Source organism: Martes martes, assembly GCF_963455335.1.
Source record: "Martes martes genome assembly, chromosome: 16".
Classification (NCBI taxonomy): Eukaryota; Metazoa; Chordata; class Mammalia; order Carnivora; family Mustelidae; genus Martes; species Martes martes.
In genome coordinates this window covers 8274044-8299503 of record NC_137904.1, presented here as the reverse complement: position 1 = coordinate 8299503, position 25460 = coordinate 8274044, and the positions used below count along the sequence as shown (strand labels likewise).

The following is a 25460-nucleotide window of genomic DNA, read 5'->3' as shown; positions in this document are numbered from 1 at the left end:
TTTTCAATTCTTTGCAAACAAGAAATAGAAGAAAACTTTTGAATATAAAGGAAAAACACTCCCCTTAGTCAAAAACAATCGAGGATGCCCTGCATCAAGGGCTAATCTATAAAATAAAATAAATTTAAATATTCTAAATAAGAAAGCAAAGGTCAGCATTTGCAGACTACAGAACCGTTTACTTACAAATTCCAAGAACATTTACTTACAAACTGTTAGAAATAACAAGCCCGGATTCCTCTCTCCGCCTCCGGCGCCCTGGCCCTACTGCTCCGCCCCCATTGCCCCGCCCTCCACTGCCCGGCCTGCGCGCGCGGAATTTTGGCGTCTGCGCGTGGGACGGAGGGAAGAAAGATGGCAGCTCCGAGCTTCCCCACACCGCCGTCTGGGCGCGTGGGCCGCGGCGCCTTCACCAACGTGTACGAGCCCGCGGAGGATACGTTCCTGCTGCTGGACGCGCTCCAGGCAGCAGCGGTCGAGCTGACAGGGTGCGAGGAGGACGAGGGTCCCGGCGGGAGAGGGCTCGGGCGTCCTGGAGAGGCGGCGGCGAGGGAGAGCCCGGGAAAGAGGGGATGCTGTCTGCCCCGAGAGGAGGCGGTGTCCGCAGACTCGGCGACCGTGGATACCAGAACGCCGTCACCGACGATCCTCCTTTAGATACCTGTAATGGGCGGGCCAGGGATCTCTCTACTTTTGCCAAGGTGTTGCTTTGGTCTCGGGAGCTCCACAGCTCCTTACTACGCCAGCGTGTATCTTTTCCACAGCCCCCGAGAGCAGTGATGTGCTAACACGTTCAAAAACCAAATATTCCGAAATATATTAATATTTTAATATAAAATATTAAAAGTCGCGTGGCATTTAATTTACTCAGTATATAAAGGCACCCTATAGTAAGGGAGGGGCACAAAAATGAAGTGAGGTTGTGAGATCATGGCGCGGAGAAGTATTTTGAAACCCACTGAACAGCGTATTCTGCCCTGAACAGCAAGCCAGTTAGCCGCGTGTGGCTACCCAGCCCTTGAAACGTGGCTAGTGCGACTGCAGAGCGTAATTTTTCATTTAACTTAAAATTTTAAATAGCTACAGAGCTAGCAGCCTGTGGAATTTTCCCTAGCACTTTGTAAGTAATAAAACTGACTTGTTGAAGTGCCCCCTCATAAATTTTAAATGACATTAAAAGAATGAATACCTGTATTGTTATTGTTTTAATGAGAGGAATTTGAGTAATTAGATTTATTTAAAGATCAAGACTTGAAATTGGTTATCTCAAGATAAAATAGCAGTCAGGCTTCATAGATCTGTATTTCTGTATTGTGTTTCTCTCTCTTAAACCTGGTCAGATTTTTCCATATATAAAATGCCCCAACGCTTATGAAGCCAGGCTTTTCATTGTAAATGATGGAACTTTGGGATTTACTGGAATGTAGAACCCTATATTTCTTTTTGTAATTTGTCTTTTAGTCTCAAGAGACCCCAGAAAGATTTACAAGCACCAATTGCATTGCAAAGTATGCTGTGAAAGGAGCTGATTTTGTTATAAAGTCAGATTATTTCTGTTCTTGGGATTCTGTTTATGAAAGCATGATAGTTATTTTCAAATAAAAGCCTCCTGGTAAGGTTCAACAGACCTTCCCACAGAATAATAAAGTTTTGTCAGATAATGTGGGTTGATTCCAAAAGTTAGAAGCTGCTAGAGTTTATTTTTGGATAGTTGTTTGAGGCTAGTAGCCAGCAAGACCTAAATCCCATTAAACCCATTTCTGTGATGGAGAAAACTGGTGCTTTTGATGCATATGTAGACTATAGGCAGGGAAGTAAATTTAATTGAAGGATAAAATAGAGTGTAATAAAGAATTTATTCAAAAGCATTTTAAAGTTATACTAATATTGTAAGATCAGATTCTGTGAGATTTTCTCAGTTCAGTGTACAGCTGTACAAATAACGAATTTCTTTTCCTGCTCTAAATCTATTAAGAGAAAGGGGGAATTTTTTTTCTCTAGGATATACTAATGGATTTGTGAATGTTATGTACTTTTAGATGATAGAGAAAACATCATAAATAAATAGTATAATAACTAACCCTATCATTTTAGGGAAGTACTAAACTACTAAACCCTTGTGAGAAGGGGTGATGTTTTTCATATTAATATTTTCAACCCTCAACCTAATTCCATAGTTTTATGTAATGTTTTATAGTAATGAATTGGAAGCTATCTATTTTATGGACTTTAATTACACACCCCAGTGTGTAATTAAACAGTATTAAATGAGCACAAAGTGGTTTATAGTGTGTTTATAAATTTCTTTTGTATTTCCATGTATTTGCAGATGAGTGATGCTGGAGAAATACACATTAAAACTAGATTGAGCGTCATTTTCCGTGATGTATATTTTTATCCTACTATACTCATTTATTTTATTTTGCTTTTTTAGAGTGGAAATATGCCTTGAAGTAGGATCAGGGTCTGGAGTGGTGTCTGCGTTCCTAGCCTCTATGATGGGTCCTCAAGCTTTGTACATGTGAGTATAAGTATATCAAATTCATCCACATCTTCCACTAAGAAATTCACTAGGGGTATGACTGCCTGAATGAAATCATTTTTGTAAATGAAATGAAAGGGTCTACCTAAGTGTAGGAAGGACTCAGATTATAAATTATTCTTCCCTAAACATTTTAACTGCATGTCCAAAACCGTTCCATCATACTACATAATTATAGAAGCAACAAAATGATTTTAGGGTATTTCTAAATTTGAAATTTTTTAGGCAAATAGTCTGATTACCAGAAAAAATTGAAAATTAAATTTTTAAGAAAATTTGAGAATGTGGAAAGTTTAAAGAAGAAAATAAAAATCACTTCCAATTCTACCACACATGGTCCAAGTGTGTTTCTTTCTTTTTTTCCCCACTTCCTATGTTTTTAATATTGTATCATGACTATTTTTCAAAAATTCCTTTTAAATTTCATTTTTGTGGTGGCATAGTATTCATTAGATTCATAATTTAATTCCTTCAGATGTGTATGCATGTATGTGTAGTTTCTACTCTTGCACATTATATCAATATAACAATCTTTTTCATTAATATAACATTTATTGCTTTTTCCTTCACCATTATTAAAGCATTTTCATTTTTTTCTAAATCTGCTTTGTAAAAAAGCAGTGGAACATTTAAAATTTTTTCAGTAATAGGTTGCCTCATGGTCGTAAAATACAGTTTTCTTTCTCTTCTGTTTCTAGGTGCACTGATACCAACCCTGAAGCAGCAGCTTGCACTCTGGAGACAGCACACTGTGACAAAGTCCACATTCAGCCAGTAATTACAGACTTGGTGAGCTATTCATCCTTGTCCAATAATAGTTAATTTCCTTTTCAAATAAGTTAAGGTTAAGATGATTAGGTCAAAGAAGCTTGAGTGATAAATTAATTAACTTTTAATCCACTAAATAGTATACCCCATAATTTATGAAGTAAATTCTTTTTTTTTATTTTTTTTAAAGATTTTATTTATTTATTTGACAGACAGAGATCACAAGTAGGCAGAGGGGCAGGCAGAGAGAGAGAGAGAAGAGGAAGCAGGCTCTCTGTGGAGCAGACAGCCCGATGTGGGGCTCGATCCCAGGACCCTGGGATCATGACCTGAGCCGAAGGCAGAGGCTTTAACCCACTGAGCCACCCAGGCGCCCCTACGAAGTAAATTCTTAACTGATGTAATTCATCTTGTCCAAAATTCAAAGGAAATTTCTACTGTCTTGGAAGGATCCGTCATCTTTTGGTCAGAAGTGACGGAGAATCCAGTTTAAACTGGCTTAAGTAAAGTGTGTGGCTTCAGGCATAGCTGGCTCCAGGAACTCAAATGCTATAACAGGCATCTTTTTCTTAGCTCTGAACTTCTCTGTTGGCTCTATTTCTAGGTAGTCTTTTTCTTCTTGGTAAGAAGATACGTGCATGTCTATTTCGCACTTCTCAGCAAACATCTCCCTTATCCTTCCATGGAAAGAAACTCTTTCTATTTAGTTAGTCTTACAAGCCCCAGAATGAGTATTGCTTGGATCATCTTGGATCATATGCCATCTCAAAATCTCTCACTGTGGCCAAAGGGGTTTAGGCTTGAGTAATAGTCTCACCCAGGACAGCTGCATTGGGATAAGCCCTACCCGAGCTAAATGGATTGAAAATGAGAGGATAGAGAATTTACCCATTAGAGATCAAGGAGATGAAATCAAAAGAAAGAGGGGAATGAGACCTTGACAGGTAAAAAAACATGTCACAATTACAGAACCATCATTTTAACTTACACATCTATTTCCCAGTCGCAGTGTTCCTTTAATATTTTAATTGGTAAGACTTGGGTAATTTTGGATATTTGTTGTTGTTTTAAGTGCTTTTTTGTAAGCAAAAAGTCTTAACACCAGATAGGGATAAGAAATAAAAATGTTTTCCGTGCTTCTTGACGTGTATTCTTAGTGTTAAGAGTATTTAGCTTTTCTGCTTTTTTAAACTCAGAAGTGATTTTTCGGCTTAGAAGGAATTAAGCCAAAGATGTAAGAAATTCTTACCTATTAGGACTTGTTACTGCTATTAAAAACTAGATTATCCAGAAAGGTACTCATGTGATTTACATGGGTTCACTGTGAAGGTTTTGCCCTTTAAATTTTTAACTTATTTCTTTATTGTGTCCATGATTAGTGTTAAATATATGGTTTTGGTATAGTAATACAACTTTAGATAAATAAGAAATTCAGAATATCTTTTTTTTAACAGAGGTAGAAACTGAGGTGAGGTTCATTTTTTAAAGTCATGTAGCTAATAGAGTGATAAATACAGAATTTAAGCCCAGACCATTGAGTCTAAATCTAGAAGTCTCACGGCTGTTTCAGGACATGGCTCATGGTAGTCCATGCCAGTCAGCTCTTTTGGGGGTTCGAGGTGATGGTGACTCTGAATGCTGACAAAGAAAGAAGGAAGAAGGAGGCATTAGCATAGGTATTATGATCCACTTAGAAAACTCTGTGTTTGTTTAATATTCAGAACACTAGGCATAGATTATCACAGCCTTGATCAAAATCATTGTTTTAGATAACTAAGCTTACCTGTTTACAAAGTAGTACTTTTATTTTGCTTCTTTTTTAGTTTTAGAAAAAAGACTTTTTTCAGATATGTCATATGGCTTTCCTTACATTCCTAAAGTAAACTAATAATAATAATAATAACTTTATCTTTGATTGATTCAGGGTCATTAAAATGAGCATTAGTTACTATTCTGTGCTAGCTGTGATGAGGATTACTCAGGGCTTTCTGCCTTATACTGAGTAGCTAGAGCCTGCAGTGATTTTGAGTTTTCATTTCCTCTCCTCTCTGTCTCTTTTCTCTTGCTTTACGTTGTCTTATTTTGCTGTTACCTGTTAGTGGCATTTCCACTCTCTCTTTCCATGTGCTGTTTGCTAGAATACCAAACAAGTGATTTAGTTAAACTTGTATTTAAGCTAAGAGTTCAGGGGTTCTAAATAAGAGCCTCTCGTATAAATAAAGTACATTTTGCTATTTGAATTTAAAACTTCTTGTCAGAGGCCTTTTTTGCTTACTTCCCCATTTTTAGATCTGTTCTAATGTTCTGAGACCACCCAAAAGCTGAATGTGGATGGGTGAGGAGTGTGTGTGATTAGACCTTATATCCAGTCTACGGTGACTTTCTCATTTAAATCCATTTCCTTTTTAAACTACATAATTTTCTGTATTTTAAGATCAATTTTTCCTTTATTTAAAACCCATACTGAAATGATTATTAATATATAGTAACTCAGAACCATTTTTTAAAAGATTTTATTTATTTATTTGACAGAGAGATAGAGAGCACAAGTAGGCAGAGCAGCAGGCAGAGGGAGAAGGAGAAGCAGGCTCTCTGTTGAGCAGGGAGCCCGACGTGGGGCTCATTCCCAGGACCCTGGGATCATGACCTGAGTCCAAGGCAGCTGCATAATGACTGAGCCACCCAGGCACCCCCACCTCAGAGCCATTATAAACAATTACAAAGCAAATTCTTTTTTAGTTTCCCTTCTCAACATTTCTGGAAAATTACCTTCTGGACTTTTTTTTTTTTTTAACAATGTGAGAAAATTTCTTTATGTAATTGAAAATTGGTTATTTCAAATGTATTTCCTCATACTGCAGTATCACGACCGAAAGGAACAGCAGATAACTAGTCATCTTCCTACTTGCAGACAAAGGTATTCCTGAATCACTTCCCTCAAAAATGTTACTTTTCACTTTTTAAATGAGTAGAGAAAGAAGAGGTACCTCTGTAACACCTCCTCAAAGATACTATTCATGTGTTCTCTTTGAACTTTATAGTTAACAGGCCTATTTTTTTTTAAAGATTTTATTTATTTATTTGACAGAGATCACAAGTAGGCAGAGAGGCAGGCAGAGAGAGGGGGGCTCGATCCCAGGACCCTGGGATCATGACCTGAGCTGAAGGCAGAGGCTTTAACCCACTGAGCCCCCTAGGCACCCCAGTTAACAGGCCTATTAAGACGACAAACAGAAATGCTTTTAGAAACCGGGATAAAATGGAAGTTGTAAGGCAGTGTTTCACACTGTGTGTAAATAGCCCAGTGATGTGCCCAGTATTGAGATGGTATGACTGAGTGTTAAATAACTTTGAATCACATGATGTAAAAGCTCTTTCCTCTCTAAACCTCCTTCAGCCATTTTGATTACATCTGGGAGGGAGTAGGTTGGCTCTAGGGAGGGAAAGAGGAGATGGCATCAGGGAGAAGTACAAAAGAGGAAGATTTTATTTCTTTAAAAATCCGAAGCAGAGCACCTGGGTGGCTCAGTCAGTAGAGCATCCAACTCTTGATCTCAGGGTGGTGAGTTCAAGGCCCATATGGGGCATGGAGCCTACTTAAAAATCCGAAGCAAATATGGCAAAATAGTTTGTGAGGAGTACAAGGGCATTTATATTATTGTTATTATTACTCTGTATATTTGAAATATTTTATAATTAAATAGAATCTTAATGGGCACATATGGTATAACAATCAAATAATAACAATCATCCACACCACAAAAACTTATCAAATAATAACATTATTTAAGCCACAGAAACTTATGGACATACATTAGAACATGGGATAAATAAGAGTTAAAAATAAATTCTAAACTTTGCAATTTACATTAGGATTTTAAGTTAATAATTTTGCTAATGGGCTTTGAATCTCATGCAATTTTTAATGTCCTTATGCTAAAATTGTAAGGGATGCTCTGCAGTTGTTAAAGCTATATAAATAAAACTTTAATCAATGATATGAATTTCAGTCTTATTCTGGAAAGTTTTTTCTTAAGCATATAAACAGTAACAAACTTTACACTTATATTTACAAGTCTCAAAGAAATGTGTTAAGAGTCCTAAGTATGAAGAGTAAGTATTCCACTGAATTATAGTGTTTCACCAAGAACCTGATGCCCTAGATGCTAACATGGAAAAACAATGCTCCATTATTCCCTTTTCTGTTCTACTTGAGGTTTGGGTCAGAAGCCAAGAAGTACCACTATTGGAAAAGATATAAACAAGGTCTTATTTTAAAACCATTTTTAAAGGAAAAGTGTGCAACTTTCACAGAGGAGTAACACAATCTTTGGGATTACTATGTCAGAGAGAGACACAGAGAATATTTTAAGAAAGGGGTTAAGAAGAGGTAGTAGAATTTTGCTATCTGTTCTCACTGACTCCTTGAGTCTCAAGGCTATAAGATAATAAATATTAGGGAGAAAAATCCAAGAGACAGACAAAACTGGGTAGGACACTGCATCTACATATTCAACTCAAGAGATCTATAATTCACACATAATACTTCACTCTCGACTATGACACTCGGACCACATTCATCCTATTTCAGTAATAACCGTTTTACCCAGGTGATGGTAAGCAGTGATTTTTATTTAATATGACTTCTTTTTGCCAATTAAACATTTGCAACAGAGATGATCAGCTGATCTTTCAAGTAAACTTGCTGTCAGATATGCTAATATTTCCCATGTAGTGGAAGACTGCAATAAAATTATTCCAAGTTCCAAACTTCCATACTTTTAGAACTTGGATACAGTTTTTTAAAGGTAACAGTGCTGTGGCAAACGGAACGTATTCACCTATTCCACTTCAGCCCATTATACTGAATTTTACTTAGTACTAAAATTATTAACTTATACTTCTAAAGGCTGGAAAAAATAAGCTCCCCCAAATCTCTAATTTAGTGTAACTTTGGCCAGGAAGAATAGCAAAATTTGCTTACAAAGTTGAAAGCCTCCTACAACATTTTAAAATTTTTATTTTTTCCACCAGTCTTAAGTTTCAGAAATACTTATTCCTTCCCTCTCAATAGAGGGATAACTACCACTCTGCTTCATGCACGAGATAATCTAATTCTGTTTCTCTCAACTTCATACCCTCTAGAGACTCACTCAAATGGACTAATAAGCTCACTGACAAGACTGCAATTCAAATTTCACTAACAAACGGAAATTCTTCCACAGCAAAAGGTCAGTGCCATGAATTTAATTTTCTGAATTTCATAACCCTTGATTAATGGAGACACCTTAAATTTCAGTTTACACTCTTTTACATAGGATTTCAGAGCATGCTTCAAATAGCTTATGATAAGCTATATTAATAGCTTAGCCTCATTTTTACCATTAAAATAACCTACAAATATCAGAATACTAATTAATTTTGTTGTAATAACTAATAAATAAATCTTAAAATATCTGTAGATATAAATCAACCCTCTCAATTCATTTGCCTCACTTGGACTCTTCTAGAACATAGGTCAACAAACCTAATGGGCTTTTTAGTATAACATAGTTGTACAGTGCTTTCACAAATTCCAATTCTGTAATTTAGGGTATTTCCATATTTATTTTTAAAAATATACAAAAAGATTAAACTATTAATATAAATATTTTCTCTCAAATATGTAATATCCTTATGTAAAAGAAAAGGTTTCCAAACATTTACAAAGCAATCTAAAGATAAGTAAACCTGATTTTAGGATCATTACATTAACCAAAATAATTTTCCAGAGAAGGTCCTATTTAAAAGTAATGCTCACTGGCCTCCTCCCATCAACACTTTAAGATGGCTCCAGATCCACAGTCCTTGTTTGATTTTCTTCAGGGATCACTTCCAATGGAAGGAAAAATTTTCAGAAAAAGGTCTTACGACAGAGTGGACAAGTGGATTTGTTGCTAGACGTAAACCATTTGTACTGGGAAAAAAAAATGCTTTTTTAAATGTTAAAAGAACCTTTTAAAGCTGTCAGTTTAAATATGCATCCAAGGTAAGCTTAACAATGATTAAGTGGAAAAGGGAGAATACCAACATTTTAGCTTCCCCCATTCATCTCCAAAATCAACACAACTCAGTATTACTTCCAAAGGCTACAGTACGACTCTTTCTCCCTAGGCTCCCACACCACCCAACCACTAAGACATGTCAGGAAGACCTCCTTATGAAGCGACTGTATACTGGGCAGCTTGCTTTTCACTATGATGTTTAAAACGAGTAAAGAGCTCTAAGGCCAGATGGCCCCTAGTTTTTTTAGTCTCCTTTATGGTCTAGATCTTACAGGAACATCTACTGTGTGAGAGAGCTATAATAAAACACCCACTTATTAAAGTGCTTTGATGCTACCAGTCTCCGTAAATTAATAATTATTTTTTACAGATTTTGAAAAATCATTTTAATATGCCTTTTATTAACTACAATTACGAGTTTAACATCATTTCGTTTTTTAGATATCATACATATAAATATACATAAAATATAAATAAGTTAATTTCTCTTTGGGCTTACCAAGCAGGCTGAATGGAACTTTTTCTTGCATGTTCTACAGGCTTTTTTGGGAAGAGAAACCACAAATGACTGGGAAACATATCATGCAATCTTCAACACCCTCAAAACGTTTGCCTACATTATTTTTCCATAAAGCTAGGTCTTCCATAATACTTCCATTCTGTTAACAAAAAGGAAAAAAATAGAGTAAATATACTCTGAAGACCAAAGTTATTTTTATTCAATTTCATAAATGTTAAAGTTGAATTTTAATTAACTAATTAATTTTTAAAAAGATTTTATTTATTTATTTGACACAGAGAGAAGGAGAGTGAGCACAAGAGAGAGAGTGAGTCCGATGACGTGGGGCTCGATCCCAGGATCCTGAGATCATGACTTGAGCTGAAGGCAGACGCTTAACCAACTGAGCCACACAGGTGCCCCTAAATTTTAATTTAGAAAGAGAGAATCTGCCTGGCTATATTCACATCTCCTAAGTTTTCTGAATGTTGGTTTTTAAAATGACCTGCTAAGTTTTAGAAACCAGATACAATTTTTCTCCACTAAAGAAAGACCTGAAAGAAAGGTTTTGCACCAATACATCAAGTTTTATAGTTTCAATGTGCAAACAACTACAGTATGTTTAAAAGTCAAAGAACTTTGAGAGTACTGGGATTTCTCTAATCACAAAAGGAGAGTTGAAATGTTAGACTAAAAGTAGCTCCAAAGATATTCATCGATCCAGTATCTTACAAAAAGATTCCCTCTCAAACAATTTCTTTAACACCATGTATAGTTCTGTGTCATCCACAATGTCAGTGGAGTAAAGTCAACTCCTCTCAAACACCAAAAAAAAAAAAAAAAAGAAAAAAAAAGAAAGAAAGAAAGACAGACAGAAATACAGAACTTTAAAAAGGAAAACGGCTCAGTAAGTAGGTTCAGGTCATTCAGGCATACATCTGTGTTGACCCAAGGAAATACAGTAACTCAACCTCAATCAGAAGTGATATATTTTAAGTGTTACTGCCCTTTCAAAGAGGAGGTTGGTAGGGCTATCTGGAAAGCCGAATGTACACACAGAAACTTACCTGATGGGTGAGGTAAGTGCTTAACTGCACATCCAGTTCCGCCACTGCTGAACAGCCACACCTACTCTCTTCCCACTCTCCACGGTTATTGAACCCAAGGGGTAATTGGAAGGCAGCTGTATTATAAGTTCAATAACTATGTCCTCAATGGTGTAACTAACCATCACTTCTCTAGTAGTAGCTCGAGCTTTAACCTGCAACACAGGAAAGGTAATACTTTTTGCAAATTTCTTTCCTTTCATTCAAAACACATCTTGATAGGTTGAATATTAATAGTCGGTCTTCACTCAAAGATAGAGGTAAACATGTTGGTTTACTGGACAAGAGCTATTTAATACACAGGATTATATACCTGACATTTTATGGTGATTCTTATGGAATTCGAAGTTAGTTTCAAAAGAAATCCTGCCCATAAAAAAGTATATTTTATGATATTAGGCTTGTCGCATAAGTTTTAAACAGACCAGGACAGAATGAGTTCTTAATTACTGCTTTTCTTCCATACCCAGGGTATCAAATATCATTTATATCTGGAAGTCCCCTATGTCTTTCTCTGCCACAGAATTCCCTTGAGCTCTAAAATCAACCATCAACTGTTAGATTTATAGTTTTCATACTAGCATTGCAAACAACATAAAACACAAATTATCATGCTGGACCCATGCACTCTTCTGACTGTCCTATTTCCAAGCTAAAAACCATAGCATCATCTTAAATTCTTCCTTCTACCTCCTCCCAGATATTAACTAGCTACAAGTTTGGATAAATCATCACAAAATTTTTAACATACTGATACTGCCTCACTCAGGCCCACCTTGTTATTCACAATGTCTACACTAGTGTGTCTCCCCTGCGTATTTGAACCCAAGCTTCATGCCAACAGCCTATACTATATATTGCAGTCAGAGCAATTTTACCGATTGTAACACTGAGGGTGTCACTTGCCTCAAAGGAAAATTACCAGTGGCCAAATAGGACCAAATATTTTAGATAATCATTTGAGGCCTTTGCCAACATGGCCCTAATTCATCATGGAAGCAACTGATTCTCTATTTACCTTCAGGAATCCTGCTCTATATGAATGCTGGCTTATTCATCATTTCTTAGGGAATCACAGAAATTAAACTCTCATCTCCAAGCTTTTTGCTTTTGCCATACTGTTTTCTCTATATTCAACACCTTTCTCCTCGCTGCCCCTAAAACACAACCCTGCCCACTTCAAAGTAATCATCCTCCATAAAGGTGCATCTAACCCCCTCAGTCAGATGAATCTTTCCCACGCTGATTGCAGAGCACTCTTCCTCTTAATGAGCCACTTTCCAGTTTCCAATGCAAAAAACATATCGGTATCACTCTTTCCCCTTTATTAGATTGTATATTTATTACACAGTAGGAATTTGACCCCTAAATTGTTCATTTCCCAAGTGACTGACACACAGTGTCTGAGGTTTGCTTGATTGATCATGATATATCCACTCCAGCTTTATTATTATTTAGTCTGTCTGTGTCTTTACCTTTAATGTAGGTTTATTATGGATAAGCCACAATAAATAAATATTCTTATTTATAATGAATCTATTTTGACTTTCAAGTTCAATGTCCTTTTGACACAGTTTTATTTAACTCTATATCATCTCATTATTTGTTTTCTATTTCCTAACCTGTCCTTTCCCCCCATAATTTTACTTTTTATTGGTTTATTTTATTTTTTTAATTCCATTTTATCTTCTCTTTTGGCTTATTAGATATATTGTTATTTATTGGTTGCTACAAATATTACAATCTTAATTTATCAGTTTTTTTTCAAATAATATTATACCACTTCACATAAATTCAACTGAGAGCAGCACACATTTTTCTTTCATCCCATTCTTAATGCTATTGCCAGGCTTTTTAGAGATTTTATGTTTAATTGAGGAATTTAGTTTTCATATTATTTTTTGTTTTGAAGCTTACTTTGATATTAATATCACCATTCTACCTTTCTTAAACTAGTGTTTATTATATATTAATTTGCGTGCATAGTATATATTTATTTATTTATTTATTTATTCTTTTCTTTTTAACTCCTCCGCATTTGTATATTTGTTGCGGGTTTCTTTTGAAGCATAGATGTGGGTCTTATTTTTAATGACAATGTTCAGACCATTTCAATTAATGTAATTGCTGTCATGGTTGTACAAGAGTCTATATCTTGTTATTTGTTTTCTGCTTGCTACGGCTGTTATTTCCTGTTCTTACCTTATTTTCTTGCCTTCTTTTGCACTTTTTTAGTGTTCCATTTTATTCCTTCATAGATTTACTTGATATATTTATGATTTTAATGGCTGTTCTAAGGATTACAGTATGTATCTTAATTTGCCACAGTGTGCCGGAAGTAATATATTTTTTAACGATTTTATTTAATTGTTTTTATGTGTGAGGAGGAGAGAGAGAGAGAAAGAGAGCGAGAGAGGGAGAGGATGAGTACAAGTAGCGGTGGGGGAGCGGGAAGAGGGAGAAGCAGACTCTCTGCTGAGCAGGGAGCCCAGTGCTGGAATGGATCCCAGGATCCTGGATTCATGACCTGAGCCAAACACAGGTGCTTACTGAGTCACCCAGGTGCCCTGTGCTAAAGTTATATTATACCATTTTATGCATATATACTGACCTTATAGCAGTTTACTTCCTTCCTCCCACCTTTTGTTATTATAAATTTTAATTTTATATATGCCATAAACTCACTGATCATGTTTATTATGTTTACTTTAAGGTTAATCATCATTAAAAAAATGAAAAAATATTTCAGTTTACCCAAATATTGATTATGATAATACCTGTCCTCATTTTCTTTTTGTTCTTATTACTTGGTGCTTGTTGATTTCTTCAGTCTTTGTTTAAATTATCTTTTCTTAAAAATTAATTTTAGAAATATTTTTTTTAATTTTTTTTTATTTATTTGACAGAGAGAGATCACAAGTAGGCAGAGAGGTAGGCAGAGAGAGAGGGAGGAAGCAGGCTCCCTGCTGAGCAGAGAGCCCGATGCAGGACCAGGACCCTGGGATCATGTCCTGAGCCGAAGGCAGAGGGTTTAACCCACTGAGCCACCCAGGTGCCCCAATTTTAGAAATATTTCATCCATTCATTATTCAAATACTTCTTCTGAGCCCTCTCTGGATATAGAAGTATCCAGACTGTGTGCATTTCTACATGTGTATGTATATGTATATCAGATCACTCAATACTGTACCACAGATAACAAAGCATCTGTTCATCTTTTAAGTTTTTTTTTTTCCTTTGTATTTAGGTTTTAGTTGTTGCTATTGTTCTATCTTCAAACTCACTGATCCTTTCTTAGAAATACTTGATTTTTTAAGACAATTTTTTGGAGAAGTTTTAAGTTCACATAGAAATTTAAAAGGAGTGAATAAAGATTTCCCATATACTCTCTGTCCCCTGACATACATTGCCTCCCTCATTACCAGTACTCTCTAATATTTGTTATAATTAAGGAAGCTACATGGATATGCCATAATCATCCAAAGCCCATAGTTTACATTGGGGTCAACTAGGGTGCACTCTTGGTATTGTCTACTCTATGGGTTTAGACAGATGTATAATGATATATAGACTTTATTATACTGTTACAAACTCCTCCATCCCTTGGCTACCACTAACTCCTGGCAGCCAGTGATATTTTTACTGTGTTCAGTTTTGCCTTTTTCAGAATGTCATATATTTGGGATCGTACAGAATGTGACTTTTTCAGATTGCTTTCTTTCACTTAGCAACGTGTGTTTAAGGTTCCTCCATGTCTTCTAGTGGCAGGAGAGCTCATTTCATTGTATCAGGGAATAATATTGCACTGTCTAAATGCACCACAGTTTATTTACCCATTCTTTCACTAAAAAAAATCTTGTTTGCTTCTAAGTTTTGGCAGTTATGAATATAGCTGCTGTAAAAATCCCTGTGCAGCCTTTTGTGTGTACATAAGTGGATACATTAAATCATGTAAGAGTATGTTTAGCTTTGTAAGAAACCACCAAAATGTCTTCCCCAACTGGCTGTACCATTTTATATTTCTACCAGCCATGAATGAGTGTATTGCCTTACATCCTTGTCAGCCATTGGTGTTGTCAGTGTTCCAGATTTTGGCCATTCTAATAGGTGTGTAGTGGTAACACACTGTTATGTGATTTGCATTTCCCTGAGGACATACGATGTGAAGCATCTTTCCTATGCCAATTTGTCATTTATATGTCATCTTTAGTGAGGTTTTTGATAAGATCTTTGGCCCATCTTTAGTTGGGTTATTGTTTTTCTTATCACTGAGTTTTAAGAATTCTTTGTATATTTTGAATAATTGTTCTTTATCAGATATGTCATTTACATATGTTTTCCCAGTTTGTAGATTGTCCTCTCATTCTCTTGACATTGTCTTTCATAGAACAAAAATTTTGAATATTAATTTTAATATTAATGTAATCCAGCTTATCAATTCTTTCATGGATTTTTCCTTTGGTGTTATATCTAAATCATGACCATATGAAGTTTGTCTAGAGTTTCTCCTATGTTATATTTTAGAAGTTTCATATTCTTGCATTTTATGTTTAGTTTTATGATCCATTTTAAGTTAATTATTTTGAATAGTACAAGGTCTGTTTCTAGATTTTTTTTTTCCATCTGATGGTTGTTCCACTATTACTTGTTGAAAAGACTATCTTTTCTTCATCCTATTTCCTCTGTATTTTTTCCTCAAACATCAGTTGACTATACTTACGTGAGCCTATTTATGGTCTCTCTATTCTGTTTCATTGATCTATTTCATTTGTCTATTATTTCACCAATACTGCACTGTTTTGATGAAGCTTTACAGTAAGCCTCAAAGTTAGAGAGTGTCCATCCTCTAACTTTGTTCTTTTCCTTCAATAATGTGTTGGCTCTTCTGGGTCTTTTGCCTCTCCATATAAACTTTATAATCAGTTTGTTGATATCCACAAAAGAACATGCTGGGATCTTGTCTGAGGTTCCACTGAATCTGTAGATCAAGTTGGGAAGACCTGACATCTTGACAATGGCAACATTTTATCCATGAACATGGAATATCTCTTCTTTTAATTTAGTTGTGCCTTGATTTTTTTCATCAGAGTTTTGTACATATATATAAACTGCTAATGTCAGTGGTATTACATTTTTAATTTCAAATTTCACTTGTTCATTGTTGATCTGTAAAAAACAATTGACTTTCACATGTTAACCTGCAAGCTTACTATAAATTAGTTCCAGGAGGGTTTTTTTTTAATAATTTTGTTTAGATTTTCTACAGTATTTCTAAACAAATATGTCATCTGTGGAAAAGACACTTTCATATTTTTCTTTCCTTATCAGTGTAAATCTTCTTTTCTTGCTCATTGCATATACATATCTATTTTCAGACATTCTTTATCAAGTCAAGGAAGTTCTCCCCTATCCCTGGTTACTAAAAATGAAAGGTTATTGGATTTTGTCACATGTTTTTTCCTAAATCTTTTGAGATAATCATGTGATTTCACTTCTCTAGGCTGTTGGTGTGATGGGTTATATTAATTCATTTTTGAGTATTGAACCTGTCTTGCATAATTGAGATAATACAACTTGGTCATGGGGTATAATTCTTTTTATACAATGCTAGATTCATAAACTAATATTTCATTGAAAATCTTTGCATCTATGTTCATTTAGGTGTTGATCTGTAGTTTTCTTTTCTTATAATGTATTTATTTGGTTTTGATATTAAGGTAATAATACTGGCCCCATAGAATGAGTTATCAACTATTTCCCCTGTATCTTCTGGAAGTAATTGTAGGTAACTGGTATATATCATTCTTTAAATGTTTTGTAGAATTTTCCAGTGACCCATTTGGGTCTAGTGTTTCTCTTTTAGAAGATTGATAATTATTGACTCAATTTCTTTCATAGACATAGGCCTATTAAGATTGTCTATTTCTTCTTGTATGAGTTTTGGCAGGCCATATGATACTTTTTATAGCAAGTCACTATTTATTTTACTAATCACTATAAAAACCTTATAATTCTGTAATTTAATACTTTTATTCAGTCACTTAGATGGCTGGTTGTTCTTTAAATTTTTGTCTATCTTACTAGAATATGCCCTCTGTGAGTACAAAGGTAATCATTATTGATCTATATTACATTATCATTCACCACAAAAGAAATCAAACAAGACCTAAATATATGCAGTGATATACCATGTTCATGAATTGGAAGGCTCAGTATTGTTACGATTCCCATCTTCTCAAAATTGATGTATAGATCTAACTCAATCTCAATAAAAATATCAGCAGAATATATTTATAGATATTGACAAGCTTATTCCAATGTTTAGATTTGTATTTTTTCAAGAATAGCAATCTACCCATTTGTCGTTTTTTGGCCTTTCCTCTGCTTAAGCCTGCAGTTTCTTTCAGGCTTCAAGGGATATTAGGAACACTGAATTTAATTAACATGAGTGGTCAAGTTTACTTAACATGAGTGTCAGACTCCCATTCTGACGGTCTTTCTACATCCCAAATAAAGATAGGATTTGTAAAGCCAAACTATATTATATTTGGCTTCTCCTTTTGTATATGGTGACATAAAGGGTTTTCTTTTTGTATTTTCCAGGTATCAGCATCACTATTTTCATAATCAGTCTTCAAAGTTCAAATTTACTCCTAACTTATAGTATTTTAGAGTAGGAAGAGGATAGAAAATGGATGTGTAAGATCATCTAATTCCATCCCTCTTCCTGAATTTATAATTTTATCCTGAATTAACTGTCACAATGGCTGATCCTGCCTGGGTTTAGACCTGTCCAGTGATAGAGCTCCTAATGAGAAGTCACTCTTGTTTCAGATGGTGTCAGATATTAGAAAAAAACTCTCATGTCAAGAAATTTGTATGTCATGATCATCATGATCATCACCTTAGCCAGTTCAGTGTCTCTAGAAAGACACAGAGCACATCTGTAATAATAGTTCAATAATTTTGCAATACCAATCTTTCAGATATTTATCTGTGTAAACCACCCTAAATGCCCCACAATTCTAAGTGCTAAGAAGAAATATACACTTTTTTAGTACTTAACTTTTCTAGGTTTTTCTTCCTTCTCCTTCATTGTTGATGTTTGAAATCTTATAGGTTCTACCTTCAGAGAGTTCCTGATGCTCATCTATTCCCTTTTATTATCTATGCCACCATCCAAATCCAGCCAATCTCTAGGTCATTTATATACCAATTATTTTTTTAAAAGATTTTATTTATTTAACAGATCACAAGTAGGCAGAGAGGCAGGCAGAGAGAGAAGGGAGGAAGCAGGCTCCCTGCTGAGCAGAGAGCCCGACGTGGGGCTCGATCTCAGGACGCTGGGATCATGACCTGAGCCGAAGGCAGCGGCTTTAACCCACTGAGCCACCCAGGCGCCCCACCAATTATTGAGTCTTGTGTCTCTTCTTCCAACTTGCTTTTCATCATTAGCATTTTCCAAAATAGGTTTTCTGTGGCCTTTGTTCATGTGTGTGTATATGTGTGCATGTGTTGATGAGTGGCTAAGTGTTTATTAATAGGGGAAGAAAGAAATGGGTAGACGTAGGATCACAAAACACAAACTTTTAAGACAAACCCTTGAGTACAACGAATTAAGAACACAAGGCTCAGCCAATAAAAAGCTTTTTTCTTCAGGGACAAAATTCAAGATACGTAACATTAATATGACATGGATATTGGCCTGTTAACATGAAAGCCAGACATACACAATTAAAATAAACAACTGAGCATTAGCCCTGCCTATTTCTGAAGTCAATAACATGTCAGTGATAAAAGGCATACAAGCTTGTTAGGGACAATAAAACAGTTATTTGGAAACTGTCACAACACAGAAAAACAGAATAAGAGGATAGAGGGTTTATCCTTGGAGTATGATCAAAATAAGGTTTTCTGCCTGCCAGCCCCATCAATAGCAAATGGGACTTTTAAGAAGATGCTGGTTCTGACTACTATTTCTTCAGTGTGCTCTAATGTGATTATAAGACTTTGAAACAGAAATGATCTTGGAATGATCACTTTAGAGGAAATGGTGCACTGTGGTCAAATTCTTTAACCCAGGAGTATAATATCTTCTATAGAAAAATGGCTGACAGCCAGGCAGACAGGCATAGCCAGACCTATATCCATAACCACAAAGACAGTGATATCCAGAACTGTATTCAGAGCCAAATCCATAGCCATATCTAGAACCATAGCCACAGTCACAGCCACAGCCATTGCAACAGCTACACGAGTTTCTGTTGTAGTTGTAACACACGGTGTCTAGAAATTGGGGTTCAGTAGTTCAGTAGTGAAGCAGGTAGAGGTTTTTGGAGTCTGAATGTCATGTCCCATCCTGAGACCTTTATATACTACCAATGTGGGTGAAACACACAACATAGACTCACTGGTCTCATTACCACAGCAATTTTCATTAAAACAAAAGAGAAGACCCTCAACATTCTAAGGACAATAATTTTTTTCAGGTGGCCATGTCCAAGATTTCCCCCTAGCTAGTCCAGAGAATTATAAGGAAACAGACATAATCTATACATTGAACATGTCTTTTTTTTTTTCAAAGATTTTATTTATTTACTTGACAGACAGAGACCACAAGTTGGCAGAGAGGCAGAGAGAGAGGGGGAAGCAGGCTCCCCGCTGAGCAGAGATCCCGATGTGGGGCTCAATCCCAGGACCCTGAGATCATGACCCGAGCTGGGGGCGGAGGCTTAATCCACTGAGCCACCCAGGCGCCCCACATTGAACATGTCTTATAGGATGTAATTAAACCTAATTTAGGTTTTCATTCCAGGGAGCATTAATTCTCATGTACATCAGGTACACCTGTGTGGGCACCAGGAGTTGCAATATCAACAAGAAAGCACCTGGGCTGGTAGGGGGAAGCAAACAGCAGGGACATAAGGTGAAGCTTTCTTACGTTATAATGCAAGATGGTGGACTGGATGAAGTCCAGGTAGAATGGCCACAGTAGTGGTGGCTGAAGCAAGAGTCAGGTGAGGCAAAGAAGATCTGATTTAGTGTATCAAGTGTGTCTTTTGCGAATATCTTCTCCCAGTAATGGCTTTCCCCCCCTCATTCTCATGGTTAGAGTTAATTTTTTTTTTAAGTATTTTATTTATCTTTTTTTTTTTTTTTTCGGGAAAGAGAGAGAGGGAGCTGTAGTGGAAGGAAGGGCATAGAGAGAGAATTGCAAGCTGACTCCAAGCTGAGTATGGAGCCTTAGGCAGAGCTCAGTCTCATGACCCTGAGATCATGAATGGAGCCGAAATCAAGAGTTGGACACTTAACCAAGTGAGCCACCCAGGCATCCCTTATATTTGATTTGAATACCACCCATTTTTTTTAATTTCAGACATTGTATTTTGAGATGTATATTTTCAATTTTTTATCTTTCATTTACCTTCACATATTCATTTTTTTAAAAATATTCTTGAGCACATTTATAACACCTCTTTTAAGATCATGATGTGTGGTTTTCATTACGTCTTTGATTCTTTGGTTTGTTGTAAACCAAACTGATTTTGTAACTGATTTTGTTTTATAGTGACAGTTTTTTTCTGCTTCTTTGCTTGTCTAGTAATCTTTAAAAAGATACCAGAGAATGTTAATATGTTGTTTACAATGTGGATATTGTTGTCTTTCTCTAAATAGTGTGGAAGTTGGTTTTGAGCCAAGTTACTTGTACATCCCTTAAACTCTGCACAATTTGTTGGATCTAATGCAACCACTAGTGCTAGTTTGCCCAAGTACTCAGGTATCTCTCTTTTGGATCTACTTTTTAGTAAAGTCTCTTTGCTATGGCTGATGGATCTCAAGTCTTTCTCCGTTCTGCATGATCTCAGGATTAGTTAGCTAATAGACGTGTGGTGTGGTTTTTAAAAAAATTTTTACCTTTCTTATGGAATTAAGCCATACATTTGAGTGTCTTAGCATTCAACAGAGCAGGCAGAAGAGGCCCCTATGTGAGTATCTAAACTCCTTTTTCTGTGTAGCTCTCATTTCTTTACAATGATTATTCAAAACTTACAATCACTCCTGAAATTTGATCTTTCTTCGATATTAACATCATGCTCTTCTTGGGTTCCCCTTCTTGAAATGTGGGCCTGAGAGAATTACAGGCAGAAAGCTAAAGTGATAGCAGGGTTTAAATAGTTTGTTTCCCTTTGGAAAAGCATTGTAGTTCTGAGGTCCCAGTTGGGCAATTTCCAAAAACAGTTATTTATTTCATTTGTTGTGTCCAGTTTAACATGAGGGGAGTACAAGTGCAGTATTAGCTACTCTGACATCACTGAAAGTAATTGTTTCTCTTCAATGCACATTTCAAAAGAGTGAGATAAACTTATAATATTTTTTAAAAAATAACATTACGCTTTAAGTGAAAAAGCAAATTGAATAGTAATATATCCAATGGTACCATGATACCATCAAGAAAAATATGTAAAATGTGGCATTTATTGAGACAGAAATATGATATGATTGATTTCTTCAGCGGAAATGAGATGCAATTCCTAAAACAAAAATGGGAAAGTAAAAAAAAAAAAAAAGTTTTTCTTTAATATGTAATTTCTTATCAATATTCAGCCTGTTTTGTCTTTATATCCAGAACTCTGCATGAAGATTGGCTTTTCCAAATGTGTCTAGAGCAGAAGCAGGATTTATCATCCACTTGTCTGTAAGTCTTTGTAAGTTAAGTGAGTGCATGTCCTATAGAGGGGCATTTGTCAGATCCTCTTCATTACAACTTCTCTCAGAACAGATGTTTTGTGCCCTAGTTGACATCCAATTTCAACACTTTTGTTACATGTGGCATTCTAAAAAAAAAAAAAAAAATTTTTTTAAATATTCTCTAATAGAAAAAAAACAGCTAATTGATAAGTGTTAACTTATCTGTCTTCTGGGAGAAGGACATACCCATCTTGGAGCAGCATGCTAATCAACACAAAATTGTCACAGATGTTCATCTATTTAAATGAAGCCGAAAAACATGGTTCAATGTGATGACAGTAAGTCTTTGTTTCCAGAGGGATATTCCCTATGGTCTGAGACATAAAGATACTCTACACTATAGAATTGTTCTGAAAATCATGAAATATTTTGGAAATCGTATACAGTCATTTAAATGAACATTTGGAAAATATTGATGCCATCAGAAAATATTACCTAAATAATACCAAGTGGAAAGCCAGCCTAAAAATGTGTGCATATACACTATGGAGTATTATGCCTCCATCAGAAAGGATGAATACCCAACTTTTGTATCAACATGGACAGGACTGGAAGAGATTATGCTGAGTGAAATAAGTCAAGCAGAGAGAGTCAATTATCATATGGTTTCACTTATTTGTGGAGCATAACAAATAACATGGAGGACAAGGGTAGATGGAGAGGAGAAGGGAGTTGAGGGAAATTGGAAGGGGAGGTGAACCATGAGAGACTATGGACTCTGAAAAACAACCTGAGGGTTTTGAAGGGGTGGGGGGTGGGAGGTTGGGAGAGCCAGGTGATGGGTATTAAGGAGGCACGTATTGCATGGAGCACTGGGTGTGGTGCAAAAACAATGAATACTGTTACGCTGAAAGAAATTTTAAAAAAATGTGTGCAATATTTTTCAAAATATCATAATTTCCAAAAAATGTTAAAAATAGAAAACTATAGGAAGGATATACATAATAACAGCAGCATTGATTCTTATAAGGTGATGTAAATGTGTAAAGGTTTTACTTCCTTTGTGTTTAGAATTTTTCTAAAAAAAATCTAGTATTTTATTAATTGTATACTTTATCTATTTAAAACAAGTAAGTTGTAAATCAACCTTAAATGTTTATTTGAACTACAAATAAAACAGTCCATATGAGAAAGAAGAACTATGGTCTTATTACCTCAATAAGATAATATTGATCTTGCATCTATTTCTAACCCTGCATAATCCAACCTGAGCAAAATGGATGTCAGCTTTTACTCATTTATTTTTCTTAAAATCATGTTCCTTTGGAATTTTAAGTTCTATAAATTTAGATACTAAAATATATATATTCTATTTATTCTTTTTCCTTCCCTATTTCATAAGAAAATAATGGAGAAAATAAGAAATTTTATTTGATGAGCTAAAAATGAAATTAATTATGTGAAGTTTTAAAAAATTTAATTCTTAGTAATTCTTACTTATGGCATTTCTAGAAAGTTATAGCATATTTACCTCTGACACATTAAAAAGAAGTTAATTAATTTGAAAAGAAAACAGAAACAAAACAAGGCACCATAATGCATTCCGTTTCACAACATCATCTGAAGCCAAAGATTTATTTTCTGTTTTCCAAGTGATCACAAATAATAATTTAACCAAATATTTTGCACAAAGTAATGTGGGTTAGTTTTTCCATCCTCTGTTGAGAGCTTTTCCATTTGTCCAAAACCAAAACCTGAAAACTCTGACATGTGGTTTCTTTTCTCATACATTAACATTTCCCTTCTTAGAACAAGTTCTGTTTTAGCCAGTGTCATGGAGGTGGCAATTTCTTCACAGCAGATTACCAAAACAGAATGTTTCTCATTCATGCTACAAGTTTGGATCAATTGCTACTGGTCTGATCCTCATGCTTTCTCATTCTGGGTTCTATGCAGAAGCAACAGCTCCCTTAAGGACACTTTTGTTGCAAAGAGGAAAAGTGGGATTATTGGCAAAACTTGTGATGATTCTGAAAGGGTGTGTTCATATGTGATCCAATCATAGTGGCTCATAGTCCTCAACCAGATGTATCACATACCAAACCCAGCGTTAGTGGAATTAGGAGCATATAATCACTTTACCAAGAAGAATAGGGATATTTTAATGGGAACAATAATACAGTTGACAACACCGTACCTTTGCTGTTACAGATGTCACTCTGGTGAAAGTTTTGACCAGAAGCACTTGCACTGTGCTGAGCCGTTTATGTAGAAGCTTCATTAGTGTCCGCTTAAACAAGAAACCTTCCAGTTGGGTGAGCCCCTAGTGCTTGTCAGTCTGTTCTCTGCTTCTTTCCCTCTAATGTGTATTCTCCTGTGGCTGCCCTTTCTTCTAGCCCTTTCTACGTTGACTTTCAGTTTTCACAGCACATTCGAATACAATCCCCTAAGTGAGTAGCATGCAGAATTCCAATGCCAAATTTTAGTTTAGTGAGAGGGAAAGGCTTTTAGGCTCCACATTCAACTTCTAATGGCATGGTGATGATCATGATGATGATGAATGTTAACCCCCATTAGTGCTATGCAAATCTCTCTAAGTGTTTGAAACACATAAATTCATTTCATACTTTATATAACCTTATGAAGCAATTTCAAATGTCATTTTCATTTTATAGATAAGAAAAAGCCAAGATGCAAGTGTACAAAACAAAAGTCCAGTTGAAGAAGATGAGTAACCCATGGTAAGAAAAGGAGATGGAACGTGATGGTTTTCTCTCTGCAGTATTTAAAGCTAACCTCTTTAGTCCCTTAGTACCTGCTGCCTTTTCACCCCCCATACTGAATCAAAGGGTAGGGAAGGAAGAGCATAAGAGGATAGAATGATTTTATCCGTCTGGGTGCCTTTGTGTTCTCTGTGCTTAGCAGATGGTTATAGCTGGCATCTCTGCCTGCATCTCCTGGAGGATAATAGAGAGGACTTTTCTCCTGTTGGGTACCATCAGACTTCTCTTCTATGTCCCTGACTCCTTACTTTTCTTGATCCAGCGTCTTACCACACTTTCTGATATTTGTCATTCACCACCATCACAATCTCTATCTCGAAAGCTTGGAAGACCATGGCACCTGGCACTGAGTCCTTTTCTTACATTTAATGCATCAAATTACATGTTTATACAGACACCCATTTAAGCACTCTTGCCTCAAAATTCCTTGATCCCCTCTCACATTTGCTCTACTAGCAAACCACTCCCAGATCCCCTCTTGTCAATATCTCAAGGTGCTCCTTTTCTAGAAGTGAGGCCAGTATTCCTGAATCACTTATTTTTCTAATTCTTCACGCCTGGCTTATGGCCATGCCATTGTATCTACACTATCAGTATAATTGTTTTCCTGAATCGCCTCTTTTTAATGTTATGTTTTTCACATAATGCCTTATATGTGCTATGGTTTACATCTATCATCCCGAGGTGATTATTAATAATGCCGTCTTTCATATTCAAGTGTACTAGTTTGGAGGATAAGTCATATGGTCTTCTACCTACAGTTTGTTTCATCAATTACTCTTCTTTCAGCAAGCTCTCTGCTCCTTCTGTTCCCCTGCCTTGTAAACTTTCACCTGTGCACTAATGCAAGTCTTCTCTATTCCCAACTCGGGCTCCCATCTGCTGCTGGAGGTAACCCCAGTCCCACACGGAGGGACGCCATGTGCCTTCACAGCATTCTTCTTTTTGGCTGAGTCCACAGTGCTGCTCGATCGTCTTTTCACCTTTTCTCAGGCTTCCTTCTTTCTTTCCTCCCCTGAAGCTATTCTG

The 25460-nt window shown here is 35.9% G+C and overlaps 1 protein-coding gene across 4 annotated transcripts; it reads left to right on the top strand.

Annotated features, from left to right (window-relative positions):
* The first annotated feature begins 329 nt into the window (after nt 1–329).
* Nucleotides 330–21796, top strand: LOC308356430 (methyltransferase N6AMT1-like). 4 transcript variants are annotated; one of them, XR_013968084.1, is made up of 6 exons: nt 339–488; nt 2435–2521; nt 3241–3331; nt 8456–8541; nt 10153–10269; nt 21587–21796. XR_013968084.1 is itself a non-coding variant. In XM_080825410.1 (4 exons), exons 1-4 carry the CDS (start codon nt 355–357, stop codon nt 10165–10167), a joined length of 327 nt encoding a protein of 108 aa, XP_080681536.1. In that variant the 5' UTR covers nt 330–354; the 3' UTR covers nt 10168–10681. The 4 variants fall into 4 exon arrangements, 2 of the variants coding, with proteins under 2 accessions (XP_080681536.1, XP_080681537.1); XR_013968085.1 differs by lacking the exon at nt 21587–21796 and having other exon boundaries at nt 343–488; nt 10153–10680; XM_080825410.1 differs by lacking the exons at nt 8456–8541; nt 21587–21796 and having other exon boundaries at nt 330–488; nt 10153–10681.
* Nucleotides 21797–25460: the final 3664 nt, after the last annotated feature.

Bases quoted from the DNA above. Each gene is read 5' to 3' on its own strand.
- LOC308356430 (XM_080825410.1), top strand. From the start codon at position 355: ATGGCAGCTCCGAGCTTCCCCACACCGCCGTCTGGGCGCGTGGGCCGC. The intron at 489-2,434 runs GTGCGAGGAGGA...TTGCTTTTTTAG, and splicing joins GCAGCGGTCGAGCTGACAGG to AGTGGAAATATGCCTTGAAG. The intron at 2,522-3,240 runs GTGAGTATAAGT...TTCTGTTTCTAG, and splicing joins GGTCCTCAAGCTTTGTACAT to GTGCACTGATACCAACCCTG.